We start from the raw sequence: 17,325 nt of genomic DNA, 5'->3' as shown, positions 1-17,325 counted from the left end.
AAAATAAATATATAAAGTAAATAAGATTTTAAGGATACTATGAGCTTACATTTTTCGTATTGAAACAAACTTAACAAACTAAGCTTACGTGCAAAAACATAGGTTGTTTTTTAATAAAATCACAATTTAAAAACAGTCTAAGTACTGTGAATATATTAAAATATTTTATTTTGATATAGGGATTAAACTGTAAATCTAAACTTAGGTTTTATTATTGTTAAGTAATTATCTACTTGCATAAATTTGACGATTTAGATTCAGGAATATAGATAAAATTTTGATTTAAAATTCTATCAATACTTGACTCGACCAGCACAAATTTAAATCAATTTAAACTTCTCGATAAAAAGTGTTGCTTTAAATTTAGTGAGTTTTTAAAGTTATTGCATTAGAATTTTAATACCTAACCTTTATAAAAGCAGACTTGAAAAAACGAATTAAACACTACAGTTAAAAATATGTTTATAGCATATAAACATAAACAAATATATGTAGTAGTATTTAATAAATTATCCTACTGTGTAAAGAAACATTTATGAAGCAGAAAACTGTTAAAAATTGTACCACATATGTTATTGTTTTAAAACTTTATTCCGACTAACGGCGTTTCACTGCTCTTAAATAAATTTAAGAACAGATCTACGGAGTCTATAAATCATTAACACACATTTAAAAAAAAGCAGAAAAAGCATGTATAATTATGTATAGTGTTTATATAGGTAGTAACTATTAACGAACTTTATGTTTTAAAAACAAAGTTTGGGATAAAAATTGTAAATATTTTATTATATATTATTTTTCTTTTTCCAACGTCTTAATAATTACTTTATAACATTGTGTACGAATCATAGTAAAAGAAGCTTGAACAAAAGCTATTTATAGTACATACATTGCTTATAAGCTTAAGTTACAGTTACTAACGTATTGTCTACAAATTAAAAAAAACATTTAATACGCTACCTAGAAAAAAAGGAATTAACTAAGCTATACCTTCTAAATGTTTTATCTCATTTGTTTACTTGAAATTATTTTTTCTAGTTTTTTTTATAGAAAACGCTCGGCAACTTTTTTTATATTACTGTACATAACTTTTATTTAGATGTTTTTTAAAAGACAATTTTGATCTCAGAGCAAGCTATTCCGATAATTATCTCAACTAATAAAGTCAACGCTCATTAGCTATAAACAATTTTTGATTCACTAAACGTTTCATGTATCTTTTAAGTTTAGTTTATTTATAAAAACATGTGATAGTAAAACTGGTTGAATCAGTGTTTTTTAAGAATATACTCTCTTATTAATAACAGTAACTGGCAAACAAAAGAATGACCAAAACAACAATGTAATCGACAAATAAAGTCTAAGTGACGTACTGGCTAAGTTTGCCGTAGTTTCTGTAAGTGCCGCAAAGTCATTTATGACTTGATTTCCCTTTAACAGCTTATATATTCGTTGATCGGTCGCCCTTGTGAGGGTTCCCTTGGCTAAACGCCTTTTTAAATGTTGAGGTTGATAACAGCTCTTTTTACTATTTTTACTGAGATTAAAAGAGTTAATTTTGGTATCGTGAGTAACTTATTTACAACCTGTCCTAATTACTGTTAGACTATTGTAAAAAATAAAAATCTGTCACTAACTAAAAATTGCTTGCTTATATAAAAATTACTACTAAGATAGTTAATTTAAAACACGATACAGCTAAATCTCTTAAAATAAACTTAAACGAAATAATAAACAATTTTTTAATGCTCTGCTCACAGATGTGCGTCTAAGATTCTATCTGTCGAGCGTAAAATAAAACTGAGCCGAGTATTTCACTGCCTTTGCGCTTTTCTTCGTATATATAAACAACAATTTGTTAGACTCGACTACGCTGACTAGACAACAGCGTTACAAGAAGTTTATTACAGTCAATCTTTCAAAAAGAAAGTTTAACATATGATAAAACCTTTTGCAAATAAAAAGCCATTCTCGACTTTCCTTCCACATCAGCTTTTGTTCTTTTTCGTAGATTCGTTTAAAAGTTTAATTGTTGAAGGAAAGAAGTTTTTTTTCATACAATTAAAATTTTCTGTAGAAGCCTTTATCTAAATTATTTTTTCTAAGGTAGATCACATACAAAACAAAAAGCTGAAAATAATTTTACAGGTGATTAGAAATTTTTTTTTAATATTTTGTAAAGAAAATGTTGAAGTCTACTTTTCTTTAAAAATGTAATTAAAAAGAATGTAAAACTTTAAGTGTTCAATAAAGTTAATTCACTTTTTCGAAAAAGCTATAATATGTATAAGAAAAACAATAAAAATAACATTTATGAGTAAGTATTACAACTGTATTTTTTTTTTTTTCAACTTTTTAACAAAATTTGTTGATAGATTTGAGTAATTGTTAGAATAAAAAAACTAGTTTGATTTAAACTTACACAACTTCTGAAGTAATTAAAGCAAATAAGAAACAAAATAAGTTGTGAAAACATAAAATCCATTTCTATCTAACTTAAAATAATTTTTAATTTGATTTCTTAGTCACCAGATAATTCAATAGACGCTTGACCCACCTTTTGAGACTATTCAAGTTCTAACAGCTTAAATTCTGTCAATTAAAATTCAATAATGAAAATTTAAAGAACCACAACACCGGTTGTAGGTTTAGTTAATACCTAAAAAACTTTATTTTCTTTGAAAACTTCTTAACATTTTTTGAGATAATGCTAAGTTTCCTTTTAAAAGTACTAATTTTTAGTGTTTAAAAAAATTATTTTTTAACAAAATATTATTTTTACTATTATAGAAGTATAACCTATAATTTTTTTTTTGTTACTTGTTACACTTTTTGATTTGTGGCCCAATAAACAATTTTGTAAGATTTTGAATTGTCCGAATTCGAGTTATCATGTAATTTTGAGCCCATTGTGCTTTTCTATGTAATACAAAAATATTTAAGGTAAACTTGACTTTTATTCAAACAATTCTGTTTAAGTTTTTACTTCGTCTTGATTTACTTTAACTTTTATAATATATATAGACATAATATACATATAATTAGATATATTTATAATATAAAAAAAAACTAATTTTCAATTCGTTTACTTAGTTTCAATGCTTTGTGCATCTCCTCAGAACGAAATAAACTACTTCTATAATTAGATACATATATATATATATATATATATACATCACTTTAATAAAAACTAACTGTTTACTAAAAACACGTATATATTTGTACAGTTAATACAAAATGTGTTTTAGCTTAAAGTATATCTAAACTATATAAATGAATTATAATAAATCATAAAAACTGCAACTTCATTTTTATAGTCCAAAAATTTGTTCTTCTACTAAGCATCGTTTTTCTCATTTTGTTTTTTCATTATATAATTTTTTTTTTGGTTGCAGTATGTACTTCTTTTAAATTTATTATTTATTTTGTTAACTCCAATAACAAACAAAAAAAGATATCTTCAATTTACTAGAAAATATTATTGTTTATTGCAATTTAATTTGGATTACTATATTTTAAACTAGAGGACCTTTAATACAACTATTCTCTAATAAATAAATTCAATTTATTGTTTAATCTAACAACAAGAAAAAGTATTAAAACTGTTAAGTTAATGGAAGAGTTAAACAGATTCTAAAATATTAAATTAAAATCAAAATAAGTACAGGCTAAATAAGTTTCAAATGCTTACAAAATATAAGTTTATGTAAATAGTTTTAACGTAATTAAGAAAAACTATTTAAGACTAAAAAAACTGTATAAAGTAACTATGTCTAATATAAAAACTTCTGTGAAAACTAACTTTTCAATGGGTAGTTGAGACTGGTAGGCCTAAGTTCGAAGCAACTATAATGGTAGCAGTAGTCATTAACTAATGCAAAAACCACTAAAATTGAAATTTAATAAAAAATAAAGTAAACTTTACTGTATATAAATCATTTAACACAAAAGGGTTTAGCAACTTAATTTTTTTAAGTATTAACTTCACTTTGTTTTAACGATTGTATGCTTTAAAATGTTTACATTAAAGCCGGAACTTCTCATATGTTTATAAATTTTTATATCTAAAAATTGTATAAGAGCCGCATTAGTAATTTCAGTTGAAACCAAACATTGATAATAAATTTAATTCTATGTGAAATAAGTTTTATTTTTGCTGTTAATTTAAGTGATTACAAAGACTTCAAAACTTAATTTATAATCCAACAATAAGTTTAAAAGGTTGCAAATTAATACATTAGTTTTAATTTAACAATCAAATTTTTCAGTAATTTTATTGCGTACACACTTAATTACCATAACATTTAAATGCAATAACTTAAAATTATTTATATTTTTTTGAAAAACTTGAACAAAAGGATGATTAAAGAAACATATTCGTTGCTTTAACAAACTTAGTTACAGTATTGAGTAATGAACATATTTTATAAGGTTATAAAAACTACAAAACTGGAACTTTAAAATACAAGCGTGTTTTAACATAGTATAAATATTTGGTTTAAAACAAGTGTCACATATTAACTTTTGTTATATTTATAACAATAAATTAAAAATTTTAAGCTGAACAAAAGCCTAAGCTTTAATGAATTATGTCAAAAAACTTAAATGTAGAATAATCTTAAATTTTGATCATCCTGATTTCGATTTGATATAACTAAACAATAATTTATTGATTAATAACTTTGTAAATATATTAAAAAATACAGCTTATCTTAAGTAAAACAATTTGCCGAACAAATTAACAAAAGTAAATAAACCAACGCATGTAAAAGATTATTATTTAAAATGACTTTAAATAGAGTAACCTGACGCAAATCTACGCACTCGTTTGTATACACACTTCAGAATTGTCAAAAAAAAAACAAAAAAAAGTAAACATTTGCATTATTGTACTACCCTCTTTATACTTTTAAATTAAACAAGGGAGAATGTTAAATTTCTCACAATATTTATGGTATAAATTTTTATTTCAACTCAATAAATTTTTTGAACTTTTTCTTATACCATGAAAAAAGTTTTTAATTTTGTGCGGATAAGGAATTTAGAAAAAGTATACACATAAGCAATTTTTATTAATATAACTTTCTTATAGTTTATCATTATTATTTCGAAGAAAGATAGCTATTATAGCACCAAACTACATACATATGTACAACTTGAATGAAAATTAGTTAAGTAAATAAGTAATTAAAATTGAGAAAGTCCCAAAACTATTTCTAATTAGATGCATTAACAGAAAGCAGCCAATATATAGGTATACTTGCTATCTCTCCTATACTTAATTTCTCTTGATTAATAACGCACTTTTGCTGTGAAGATTCGCGAGAGGCTACTGTATTTGTTATATTTATCCGGGTGATTGTTTTTAGTTTAGCATAGGTTTTTAGCCAACAATATAATTTATCCTGTAGTGTAGAACTTATGAGCATATTTAATAGTCCTTGAATGTTTTCATTAAAATATAGCAGCTTATTTTAATTCGACTATTCAACACTAAGAAAGTAAGGTTTAATTGTTTCTTTGCAGGTACTTGTCACAAAATTAAGTATAAACTATGTTATACAGTTATAAATATTTTTTTTTGCACAATTGTAACTTGAGTGTACTTCTAAGTATTTAATTTGCTGTCAAGTATAAAAGTATTTTGTATAAGCAAAACGAGTTATTATTATATCTAGATGTAAATATTTTTTTATATCATTTGTTTTTTTTATCAATTACAATGGCAAGTGTAGCAAAGAATTTTCATTGGTTTGTTCAAAAGTAATTTTACAACGTTAATTTTATGTGCTTATAAACAATAAATAACTTGAATTTTGTTTGTGATTAAACAAGCACGTTTCTGAAACTTTTTTCTTAGCCTAAGTTTACTGAGAATTTTGTTAAAACATAAAGTATATTTTTTTTATAAATCAATAGTATCGTAGTTATAAATTTTTAAAACAATAAAAAAAAATAATTATAGATATTTTTGATTTACATTTTAGTAATAATAAAACCACTTTTTTAGTTAATCTCGCAAAAAAACGTTGCGCGCTTGTAACAATTTTTTTAGTAAGAATACTTCTTTAATGTATTGTTTAAACAAGTACAACAGCAACTTATTTTTAATTTTAAATAAGTTTTTAAACATTGCAAATAATTTCACCATTTAGCAACTAAGTTTGAACGAACTTGGTTTTAATAAATTTTAAATAAGTTGTTAAAAATCAAAACTGTTTTGGTCGTTCAACAATCAAACTTGAATGACTTTTGATTGTATGTATAAAAGAACAACACTCTTAATGCTACTACAATTTTACTTTTTTTCCCTTTTTTTAAGCAGCGTTTGCGAGTGATGTGCTTAGAATAAAAGGCTTTTCAAGCATACTTAAACTCAATAGTCTTGTCCTGGACAAGATGTTATAAGGTATCTAAGTGGTGTACGACTCGATAACCGAAATAATTTTTCGTGTACCAGGTCCTAGGACCAAATATTTTAAGCGGTTTTTTGTCGTTTAATAAACAAAGATAAAAATTTTAACATGAATTGCACAAAAACACAGTCAAATATTTTTTTGATGTTATCGTATAAAAAATGTGATATCTACAAAGCAGTAGAAGACTTTTAAGATGTTTTTGATTAAATCAATTGAGAATTGTAACCTTTATAAATTTTCGAAACGTATTTATTTTGTAAAGAGTAAATATATAATATTTAATTGGACTTTAACATCATAAAAATAGTATATTTTGATGTTTTTGTTTATTTTAAATAAAAAAGTTATATCTACAAAGCAAGAGAAATTGCTTAATATGTTTTTTGTTTAAATAAGAGTTGGAAACTTTATTAAGTATATTGGAAACGTGTTTACCCTTATAAAGAATAAACACGTTATAAAACATTTGGACTTTAAGGTTATGAAAATGTTTTTTTGGTTTTTTTCAATCAAAATAAAAAACGTGATATCTATAAATCAGACAAATAACTTAATTTGCTTTCTGTTTCAAATAATCAAGAACTGTAAGATCCATTGAATTTATTTGAAACGTGTTAACCTTTACAAAGAATAAAAACGTAAAGAATAAGCTGGACTTTATAGTAAAAATAATATTTTTTTTAAATCTAAATAAAAAATGAGGTATTTTTAAATCAAGGAAAATTGTTTAAAATGTTTTTTGTTAAAAGTAAATAAGAGTTGTAAGTGTAATAGATTACATTAAAACTAGAAAACTTTTAAACATTAAAACTGCGAAAATTTGCTAATTTTTAATATCTGCAAAACTTCACCTTCTCCTAAATCAGGGTTTCCCAAAGTGGGTCATATGGCCTTTGTTGGGGCAATTTCAAAGATTTAAGGGGTGATAAGCTGCAACGGAGGGGGACAAGTAAACTATAAAATGGGCTATAAGGCCAAAATTTGAAACTTGCACACAATATTCTTGAGTTGATGATGAAAAAAAGGTCCTAAGCGTATTTAAGGGTAGTTTCGAAACTTACACTAGATACTCTGGTGGTGATGATTAAGGCAAAAAAAGGTCTTAGGCGTACTTAAGATTATTTTTTTAGAATTTTTTTCTGAGCTTTTGTAATTTTATCAAAGGGGACCTTGTAAAAAACGGTTTGGAAAACCCTGCCCTTAATTCTGATGACTAAAAGAAAGTTTTAACAAATAAAAACACTTTTTAGCTTAAAAATTTCATATGATTAGGATTGTCATAGATAATCATGTTTTCATAAACTTGCTTTCTAAAAGTTATAAAAAATTTCTAAAGCTTATTGTTTGTTTTAATATTTATAGGTACATACTTTTCTTTTTCGATTCGAAAGAGTATGTTTAACAATAATTACCAACATTTTATGAGTATGATTAGTTTAAGATTTACTAACTTAACTTAAACATTTTGTAAGTGAATTTTCTTTTTTAACACTTTAAAACAAAAAGAGTTAAAACACCACACAGTTAAACCGCCCTACCTTTTTTAATCTTTTATCCAATGAGAATACAGCAACATAACTCCGCGTGATAGTTGCATGTTTGGCTGTATGTCTGCGACCTGCCTTGTGTGTAACTTTAGCTTTTTTTCTTTATATAAAGTCTAAGCGTTGAAGTAAACTTTTTTTTTCGCATTAAACTTGTCGTTAAGGAAGAGATTACAAATTTTAAATAAGAAATGTGTTAGAGTTTGTTGCACTTTATAAGCTACATTTGTTCTTTGAAATAAGTTTTTTTTTGGCGCGCTTTGTGACAACACAATAACCAAACGTTCATTGAAGCGTAATAGTTTATAAGTAGCAGTAAAGTGTTCCAAACTTGGAACTAAAACATTAGTTTGTACGGTTAAAACAGATTTAGTTTTTTTTAAATAAACCATAACTTTTCAGAGTTATAAGGAATACTGTAATTCAAAAAGCTTTAACATGGAAGCTACTTCAAGTTTCGCATATGTTCTAGATAGTTAGTTTCTTATTATTTTTATATTTCTGAAGTATATAAAAGTCGTTGAGTAAGTTTATAAGTAAAATACAAAGTGCTTAGACATTTTAATTTGAAACATAATGCATTAATATAAAGTTAAAATTCATATTTTCTAATACAGTTTTTTGGTTTGAAATGTATACATTAATTTTTTATTTTTTATTTCAATTAATTTAAACATTTTTAAAGGGAATTTTATAAAAATTACCTTAGTTTGTTAACTTGTTTAAAAAACATTACTTGTTATTTAGATTAAATGGTATGTTATAAGTAATCTATTTATAAAATAAATTTGATCAGTTATTACCAACTCTTTTTATTACTAAATATTTGTTGTAATTTAACGATAGAAATAAACTTTTGAAAAGAACTTTTTGCAAACTATGTTGCCTAGAATTATTTTTATTGTGTAATTTTTGGATTATAGTAGTAAAAAGTTTTTAAATAGAAAGTATGTAAGGCAAAAGAGAACTTTTAGACTTAGTAATCAACAGAAAGTTCAGCTCGTTATAGGAAAAAAAAATCTAAGTGTAAGTTTGTTTCATGAAACTAATAGTACGTGATTGGTTGAAACAACACAAAATGCTATAATCTTGTTGTTCGTAGCCGGCTTTTTTCTTGTTTGCGCAAATGATAAGCCGGCTTATCGCCTGTTTGGCTGATTTTCAAATACAAATCCAGTTTTATAACAGTGCTTAAATTAGCACATTATAATTATTGTGTATATTTAATGTTTTATCCTTAGGTAGTTTTTGCTTTTTTTTTATTTTTTACAAACACTTTTATAAAGTATGCTTTATAAAAAAACATAGTTAATGGCATTTATAAAAACTTACTTTTTTTCTTTTTGAATTATATATTTACTCTTACCTTTTTGAAAATCGATTTTACACAATAAAATACTAAAATACTACTGTTTGTTTAGTGTTTCTCAAGTTGTTTACTGATGCCTATTAGTGTGTGTAAATAGTAACTTATTGTGCATAAAAACTTTACTGAGTCACACAAATATTTTCAATGTAAAATTATTTAATAGATTTTTGAAATTACTTTAAATAGTTTTTTTGTAGTTGTTTAAAAGTTTTAACTTTTAGATTAAATTAGATTTAAAACAATTAAATCATATCTACATTTTTTATACATAATGACATTATATAGCTATAATATAATAACAAGCTAAGAATAAAAAGCACAAGGTATGTTTATGAACCAGTACTAAAAAAGTAACAGTTGAGCAAAAACTATTATTAGTTACTAAAGAACCTATTTACAGCGGTCTAAGCTTCTTGTTTTTAGTTGTAAAATTATATATTTATATTAAGTTGTGTCTAACTGTTAAAAACAATAATTAAAATCTATTAAAACAAACAAATAAACAGCAGCAACTAATGCTGTAACATCAGTCGAAAGTGCATCACTGTTGTGGATTCTTATTATTGGCTTTATTGTTGCGTTCGTGCTAGCTTTTGCAGTAGGTGCTAACGATGTTGCAAACAGCTTCGGCAGTGCTGTTGGATCGAAAGTACTTACTTTAAAGCAGGTTGTTAATTTTTAGTTTGAGCGACTTACAAAGCATGTCTAAAAACGCAAATTTGTTAGTATTGATAACTTGGTTATGTTTTTAACAAAAATTTTTTAAACAAAATATATTCAACTTTTACCAGGCTTGTATTCTAGCGACAATTTTCGAGACGCTCGGAGCAGTACTGATGGGGAGCAAAGTTGGAAAAACGATAAGAAAAGGAATACTTGATCCCGAAGAGTATACTGGTATGGAAAATGGAACTGAACTCCTCATGCTCGGATTTTTATCAGCAATGATAGGTTCTAAAACTTTTTTTATATTTAGTATGTATCAATTACTATTAATTGTACTGTAACAACAATGCCAAGTAATATTTTTGAAATATGTAAAGACAAATTGAATGCACAAAACTAAGGTAAATAATTATATTAAGTGTACTTTGTTTAATTTTGATGCTATCTTTAAAAATAGAAAAATGATGCTCAATTGAGTACTAAATCAAGAAAAAACTATTAGGATCCGCAGTATGGCAGTTGATAGCAACGGTTTTAAAACTTCCAGTTAGTGGAACTCATAGCATAGTGGGAGCTTGTATTGGATTTTCGCTGGTTGTCACTGGCACTGACGGAGTTAATTGGACAAAACTTATACAGATTGGTAAATGAACTTTAGTTTAAGCCTATATCGCTGCAAGAATGCAAACAGTACTGCTTGTTTCTTTCTTAGAAATATTTTTAGATTTTAACAACCTTATTCTTGAAAAAACTAATCTAAAAAATAGCACTAAATATTTTATTAACTTTTACTCTACTGAATTTTTTTAAAAGACTTTTATTGTACAGCTGTTAACTAAATATTTTTAATTATAGTAGGAAGTTGGTTTTTGTCTCCGGTGTTATCTGGTTTAGCGTCTGTTGCTCTTTTTTGGATTGTTCAGAAAGCAATTAACAACCAAGTAAAACTTTTGTATTTTTAAAAGTTATACCGTAGAATGTTTGCCACTTTTTAAATTAACAGAACTTGAAGTACAGTTTAGGAATTTGGTAGTATGCATTAAAGGCATTCATGTAAAGTCTTAAAACAAAACAGTTAGATATGTTTGTCCATTAATTTAATTAAGTCTTTAAATTGAAACAGTTCTTAAAACAAAAAAGTTGCTGCTAATTGCAACAATACTCTAACTGTAACGTCTCCCTTTTACCTGAATGTTAAATTTAAAACTTTACAAATTTAATACCAACTTGTTTTGGTTTGGTTAAGTATTTTTCAGCATATATACCTTCTGTCTTTTAAACTATCTTTTTTGAAATGTATTTTAAATTACATATAAAACTAACGCACTTAAAATTAACAAAAAAACCTTAAAAAATTTAAACTTACAAATTTTAGTTTTACTCCTGCTTATTTTACCTGAAAATCATAGCTTTAAGTTAAATATCATCTAAAAAAAGAAATACGGTTATATGCAAAAATTAGATTTTATAGGAAAATTTAAATCATAGTAAAAGTTGTTAAACTATTTTTTGTTAAATTTGTTAATATAACATGTTTTTTATTTGTAATTTTTTTTTTTGCCTGTAAGTACATTTTTATATAAATCTAGTGTCTTAACTACTTACTAGTTTTTTAAGTTTAAATTATTTATTCATAATTTTAAAATTTAACATTTCAATAGTTACGAAACAACTTCAAAACTCCCATAGGAATAAGCTTGTTATAACTTGTTTACTAAAACTGTTTTTTAGTTTAATGTGCTATACTTCACATTTTCTATTGAACTAAACTGTCATCTCAGTATTAAAACTAAAATGTTTTGTGTAATAAAGTAATAACAAACAATTTTTAAACTAAAACAGAAAAATCAATTGAAGTACAGCAAAATACTATTACCACTATTCTATTCTGTCACCATATTCATAAATATATTTTCAATATTGTACAGTGGAGTAAGCATTATTGGTCTTGGGAATGTTGAAATAAGCAAAACTGTTTTAATTTCTTTGATTTGTGGTCTACTGGTATTTATTTGTGTTTATTTCTTCTATATACCACGGATTGTAAAAGATGTTAAGCTTGTTCAAAGAAGTAAGTTAAAAGCTTTCTAAACTTTAACCTTATTGTTTAGAACAATTTTTAAATTGAGTTTTTTAATACATATAGTAAAAATTTATACTAAAATTTATATTAAAACAACTGATTGTATTATTTAATTTAAAAAGGCTTTAAATTTAATTGTAAGGCTTTAAATACACTAACTAACTTAACACGTAATGAAAAAAGTAATATAACGATGACTTTCAATTATCCTTAACTTTTAAAATGATTAATTTATTTTGATTTGAATTAAGTTATTGGTATTTCGGTTAAGTTCTAGCTTCAAAAGTTAGATAAAAGATTTAAACGTATATTCAATAACTTATACCGCGTTTACTATTCTCTGTTTATATTTATGTATAAAACACATATTATTTAAAATAGTTTTATAGTTTAATAGACCATTTATAAAAAAATTATAGTATAAAATAAAAAAAACTGCTTTTGTTTTTTTTCTAATAATTTTTTTAATATTAAGTAATTTACTAAAACGAAGAAGGCACATAATTTTTAATGTATACGTATTTTTGAATTGATTTTTTTTAAATTTAATATTTTGTTCAAAAACAAGGGAGAACTACTATTAATAACATAGATAAATAAACTATGTAAATACCATGATACAACAGTTAAAGCTGTTTTTGCAGTTTTAAAACTCTATTTTTTATTAAAAAAAAATACTTAGTTGAAGAAGTAAATCTAATGGAAATTGGAAATTGCAAAGTTCATAAACCAGGTGACTCTGGTTATGACACTCCAGAAAACAAAAAAGATTTACCGGTAAGTTTTCTCCTCTGCTCGTATTTTATTGATATAAAAAATGAAAAATACCAAGTGACTACAGCATTCACAAAACTTTATTTCTATTTCTGTTTATTTTGAAAGACAATAAAAAGAATTAGACAATAATCTAAAACAATAAAATTTTTATTATTAAATCAGTGTTTTTCTAAAATAGTTTAAATATACATAATTGTTTGACCTTATTCGCTGTAGAAGCATTTTAGGTAATAAAACTAAAAAAAAGTTTGTTTCAGATTAACTTTTAAAAAGAGCTTTTATGTTAATACAAAAAATATTTTATTGATACAATATATGCTTTCAGCACACAAATGTAAAAGACTTAAGTCAAACAGTTAACAAAAAACTTCAGGAGAATGTTTGCATTGGTATGTTTGTTATACTTAAATTTTAGTCTTAAAATTAAAACAACTTTTTCAAAATGTTTACAGAAAAACTAATACAAATATTTTTAAAATAACGTGTGATTTGATAAAAGCTATTTTAGTTTCTATTAAACAAGTATGCTAGTTTATTTTATTTGAAAAAGTTTACTCATACAAAACTAACACAATTTTTAAAGTTCAAGGTAAAGTTGCTCTATTTCATACAATTTTATTGATTAACTGTCTATTTCAATCTTTTTCAAATAATTTAAAAACATTTTCTTTAACCTTGGCACGAACAGCTTTTAAGTAATATGTTTAAAAAATATTGCATAGATGAAAACGAATTTGGAGCTATAACAACAGATAGAAAAGAAAAAACTTCAACACAAACTAAAGTAAGTTTTGAATCGTTAAAAATAACACCTTTCCAATAAGAATGTATTTAATGTATTTACCAAATTAACAACTTATTTATGCTTTATAATACATTTAATATATTAATAATATTAATAATATTACTACATTTTAAATTTTTTTAGGAAATAGTACTTTGCAATAATAAAGAAGATTTTCTTATACAGCAACATGAAAAGATAAACTTTATAGGAAGTGAAGTAAGTTTTCGTTTTGGTTTTATAAATAAATTTTTATTACACGAGTTTTTTACTCAATAAAGAAAACTTAATTGTTCTTTTCCTTTGACTAAGAAAATTCGTGACTTTTTATGATTGCTCGTAAATAGGATGACGAGGGTATAGGAGAAAGTAAAAAAGTTCTTAGTGAGAAAAATAGCAATAAACTCGATATCGAGTCGGTTGAAAATGAAGTGGTTGACGTTGCAGGCAACACCAAGGTGGAGGACCGCCTTTTCTCCCCACTTCAAATCCTCACTGCTTGTTTTGCAAGTTTCGCCCATGGTGGCAACGACGTCAGGTGGTGATACCCTTAAACGTCATTGATACCGTTAAACGCCATTGATACCGTTAAACGCCAGTTAAACTGTCATTCTTTTTCCTTTCATGAAACTCGATACCTCATTAAAATTACTTCAGAATTCGTTTAATGCTTTCACCTATGGCTTTAATTTAAAACCGTTTTACAATTCAATACTCACCCAAAAGCAAAAAAAATAAATGTTTTAAACCGAAATTGTTAAGCTATTAATAATTGATATAAGTGCAAAATTTAATATATTTTAACCAGTATTTTGCTCAGCTCACTTTTTATAAAAGTTTTTTTAAACATGGTTATACAATACAGCAACTCTATCGGACCGCTAATTGGAATGTGGCTGATATTCCAAGATGGGTATGTAGCAACCACACATCGAACCACCCCGTGGTACTTGTTGTTCTACGGAAGCGCAGGAATATGTTTTGGATTGTGGACACTTGGCAGGCGTGTCATTGATACTTTAGGAAAAAACTTGACAAAAATTACTTCGTCAAGGTATATAATTGTGCTAAACTGCAAGACTTATTGTACATTTTTATATAAAGTAGTACTTTGAAAAACTGTAAAATACAACATTATACTTTTTATATAGTTTAAGTTATTTAGTGTCATATTATTTTTTTATTAACTGATGTTTTTATTTATTTTTCTTAAAATATGTAAACTACTAAAATTTATTTTATATTGCAGCTTAAAGACAAAAAAAAACTTTTTACGTCGAAATTACAAAACTAAAAAAAGATAACATAGATAATATAGACTAATTAAAAGCACCTCTTCTTTTTTATTACCTTTTAGGTTTTTTTTTATTTGGTGTGCGTAATGTAACACAAACTTTATGAAAAATTGTAATCGAGTGTTTACTTTAGGTAATTTTTTCTCTTATTAAATTGAAAGATTATATTGTTTAACAAGTAACTAAAAACTTTTGAAGGAGAAAAAGAAAAAAAAATTATAAAAGGAGTTTCTGTTGTAATGCGTACTTTTTTAGCAAATAAACTTTAAAATAAAAAGAGGTGTATACAACAAAAATTTTAAATTGTAAAAGTTATTTACTTTAAAATTTTTTTATATCACCAAGTTTACTTTGTTTTGTTAAAAAGTAACAACTTTTAGTGGTTTTTGCATTGAGTTAATGACTGCTGCTACCGTTATAGTTGCTTCAAACTTAGGTCTACCAGTCTCAACTACCCATTGCAAAGTTAGTTTTCACAGATGTATTTATATTAGTCAGTCATAATTATTTTACAAAACAATTTGTTCAGTTTTTCTTATTTCCTGTTGAACTATTTACATAAAACTTAACTACTAAAATTTTAAATTTATTTATCTTATATTTTTAAATTTAGTTTTATAGTTAAGAATCAATTAAACTCTTCCATTAACTTAACAGCTTTTATATATCTTTGTTGTTAAATTAAACAATATATTTACTTTACACATAAACAACTTGTTTTAACTTTGTTATATGTAATAATTTAATTATTTTGTGAAAAAAAAGTACTCAAGTTCCTTTAGCTAATATTGTTATTGTTTATGATTTAAAGTTATATTTAAAACAAAATTTGAAATATATTATTTTAATGAGTATTGGAGTTTATAAGAAAACAAAAACTACTTAAAAGAAATACACACTGCAAACAAAATGATAAAAATACAGTATATTAAAAACAAAAATGATAAAAACGATATTATGATTAATTTACCTAGTTTATATAAGTTTTAAGCTAAAACACATTTTGTATTAACTGTACAAAAATATACATACTAATAGTTAATAATAAGTTTTTCTTAAAGTCAATTTTTGTAAAAATAAACATTTGTATAATAAAATTTAACAAAACCAAGACGAAGTAAAAACATAAACTGATCAAATAAAATATAAGTAATTTTGTACCATACTAGTGAACACAATGGGCTAAAAGGAGAGTAAAACCTTTTTTTAAACTTAGAGCACATAAAAAAGATTAAGCTAAAAATTGTTTTACAAGTCGATTGAAACATATTTTTTTTAAATATTTTTATAAAGGAAATTTGAAGTTTACTTGAATTTTTTCAATTGTATTCAAAAAGAATGTAAGTGTTCAATCAATCTAATTTGCTTTTCGATAAGCACTATACAATGTTTAAGAAAGGTAGTAATGACAATTTTTATTGATAAGTATTAGAACTATAATAGTCTATTTTTGAAGTTTTTAAAAAAAACTGAGGATAACTTTAAGCAATCGTTAAACTAAAAAACGCAAAAAACAAGACAAAATCTGGTTTGATTTAAACTTAGATTGCTTCTAAATAATTTATAGAAGAAAACAACAAAGGTAGATTTGAAAACAAGAAGTCTAATTCTATCCAGTAAAAAGAATAATAATAGTTCGTTTTTCTTTAGATTTAATGCAATTTTTACAAAAATTAACAAAAAGGCAAATGACCACTTTCAATCTTACTGAGGAGAGCAAACTTGTATTTTATAATTTGTAAAAGAGATGATGAATGCACGTTTTAGCAGATAAATATCATAATTTTATTTAGAAACATTAACGATTGCATTAATCATTAAACGGTTGTTTCGTAATTAAGGTCGGTGCTGTAGTTTTCATTGGTTGGAGTCAATCAAAAAATGCTGTTGATTGGGACATTGTAAAGAACATAGTAGTCGCTTGGTTCGTGACTGTGCCAATGTCCGGATTATTTAGTGCTTTTTCAATGTGGGTTCTTATGAAGTGCGTTGGTATCTGAATGTTTAAATTTACATAAGCTAAAAAAAGTCTTTAAACTTTTTTGTGACTTTGCATTGAAGGAGTTTTGAAATTTTTTATTCGAATTTTTTTTTAACTTTGAAATCATAAACTAGAAAGTAATTAATGAAAAATTATTTATATAAATACATGTATAGATTTTTACTTCTTATATTTAAGCAACTATTTTACTTTTTGCTTATAGCTGTTTTAACGCTTTAAGGCGTTTTTAAAATCCAAAAAAAATATTAGTAAAACTGTCACGAGCGTAAACTTAGCTTTAGAGCGTTTTTTAGGAATTTTATAAAAATGTCCAAACTTAAGACCCAATTATGTCCTAATCTTAATACCTAACTATTTTTTTTTATTTTAAAGAACGATCCTTTGTT

At 24.9% G+C, this 17,325-nt stretch overlaps 1 protein-coding gene across 1 annotated transcript; it reads left to right on the top strand.

Annotated features, from left to right (window-relative positions):
• Positions 1-8,327: 8,327 nt before the first annotated feature.
• Positions 8,328-16,937, top strand: LOC145831853 (sodium-dependent phosphate transporter 1-A-like). The gene is made up of 14 exons (XM_082939195.1): positions 8,328-8,438; positions 9,839-9,999; positions 10,124-10,283; positions 10,501-10,641; positions 10,854-10,939; positions 11,841-12,069; positions 12,764-12,858; positions 13,184-13,247; positions 13,581-13,642; positions 13,787-13,861; positions 13,990-14,180; positions 14,508-14,696; positions 15,318-15,402; positions 16,779-16,937. Exons 1-14 carry the CDS (start codon positions 8,402-8,404, stop codon positions 16,935-16,937), a joined length of 1,734 nt encoding a protein of 577 aa, XP_082795321.1. The 5' UTR covers positions 8,328-8,401.
• The last annotated feature ends 388 nt before the right edge of the window (positions 16,938-17,325 follow it).

This window comes from Thalia democratica, chromosome 3, assembly GCF_965202585.1.
Source record: "Thalia democratica chromosome 3, ktThaDemo2.hap1.1, whole genome shotgun sequence".
NCBI lineage: Eukaryota > Metazoa > Chordata > Thaliacea > Salpida > Salpidae > Thalia > Thalia democratica.
The sequence above is the reverse complement of the archived record's forward strand: the minus strand, read 5'-3'. Positions and strand labels throughout refer to the sequence as shown.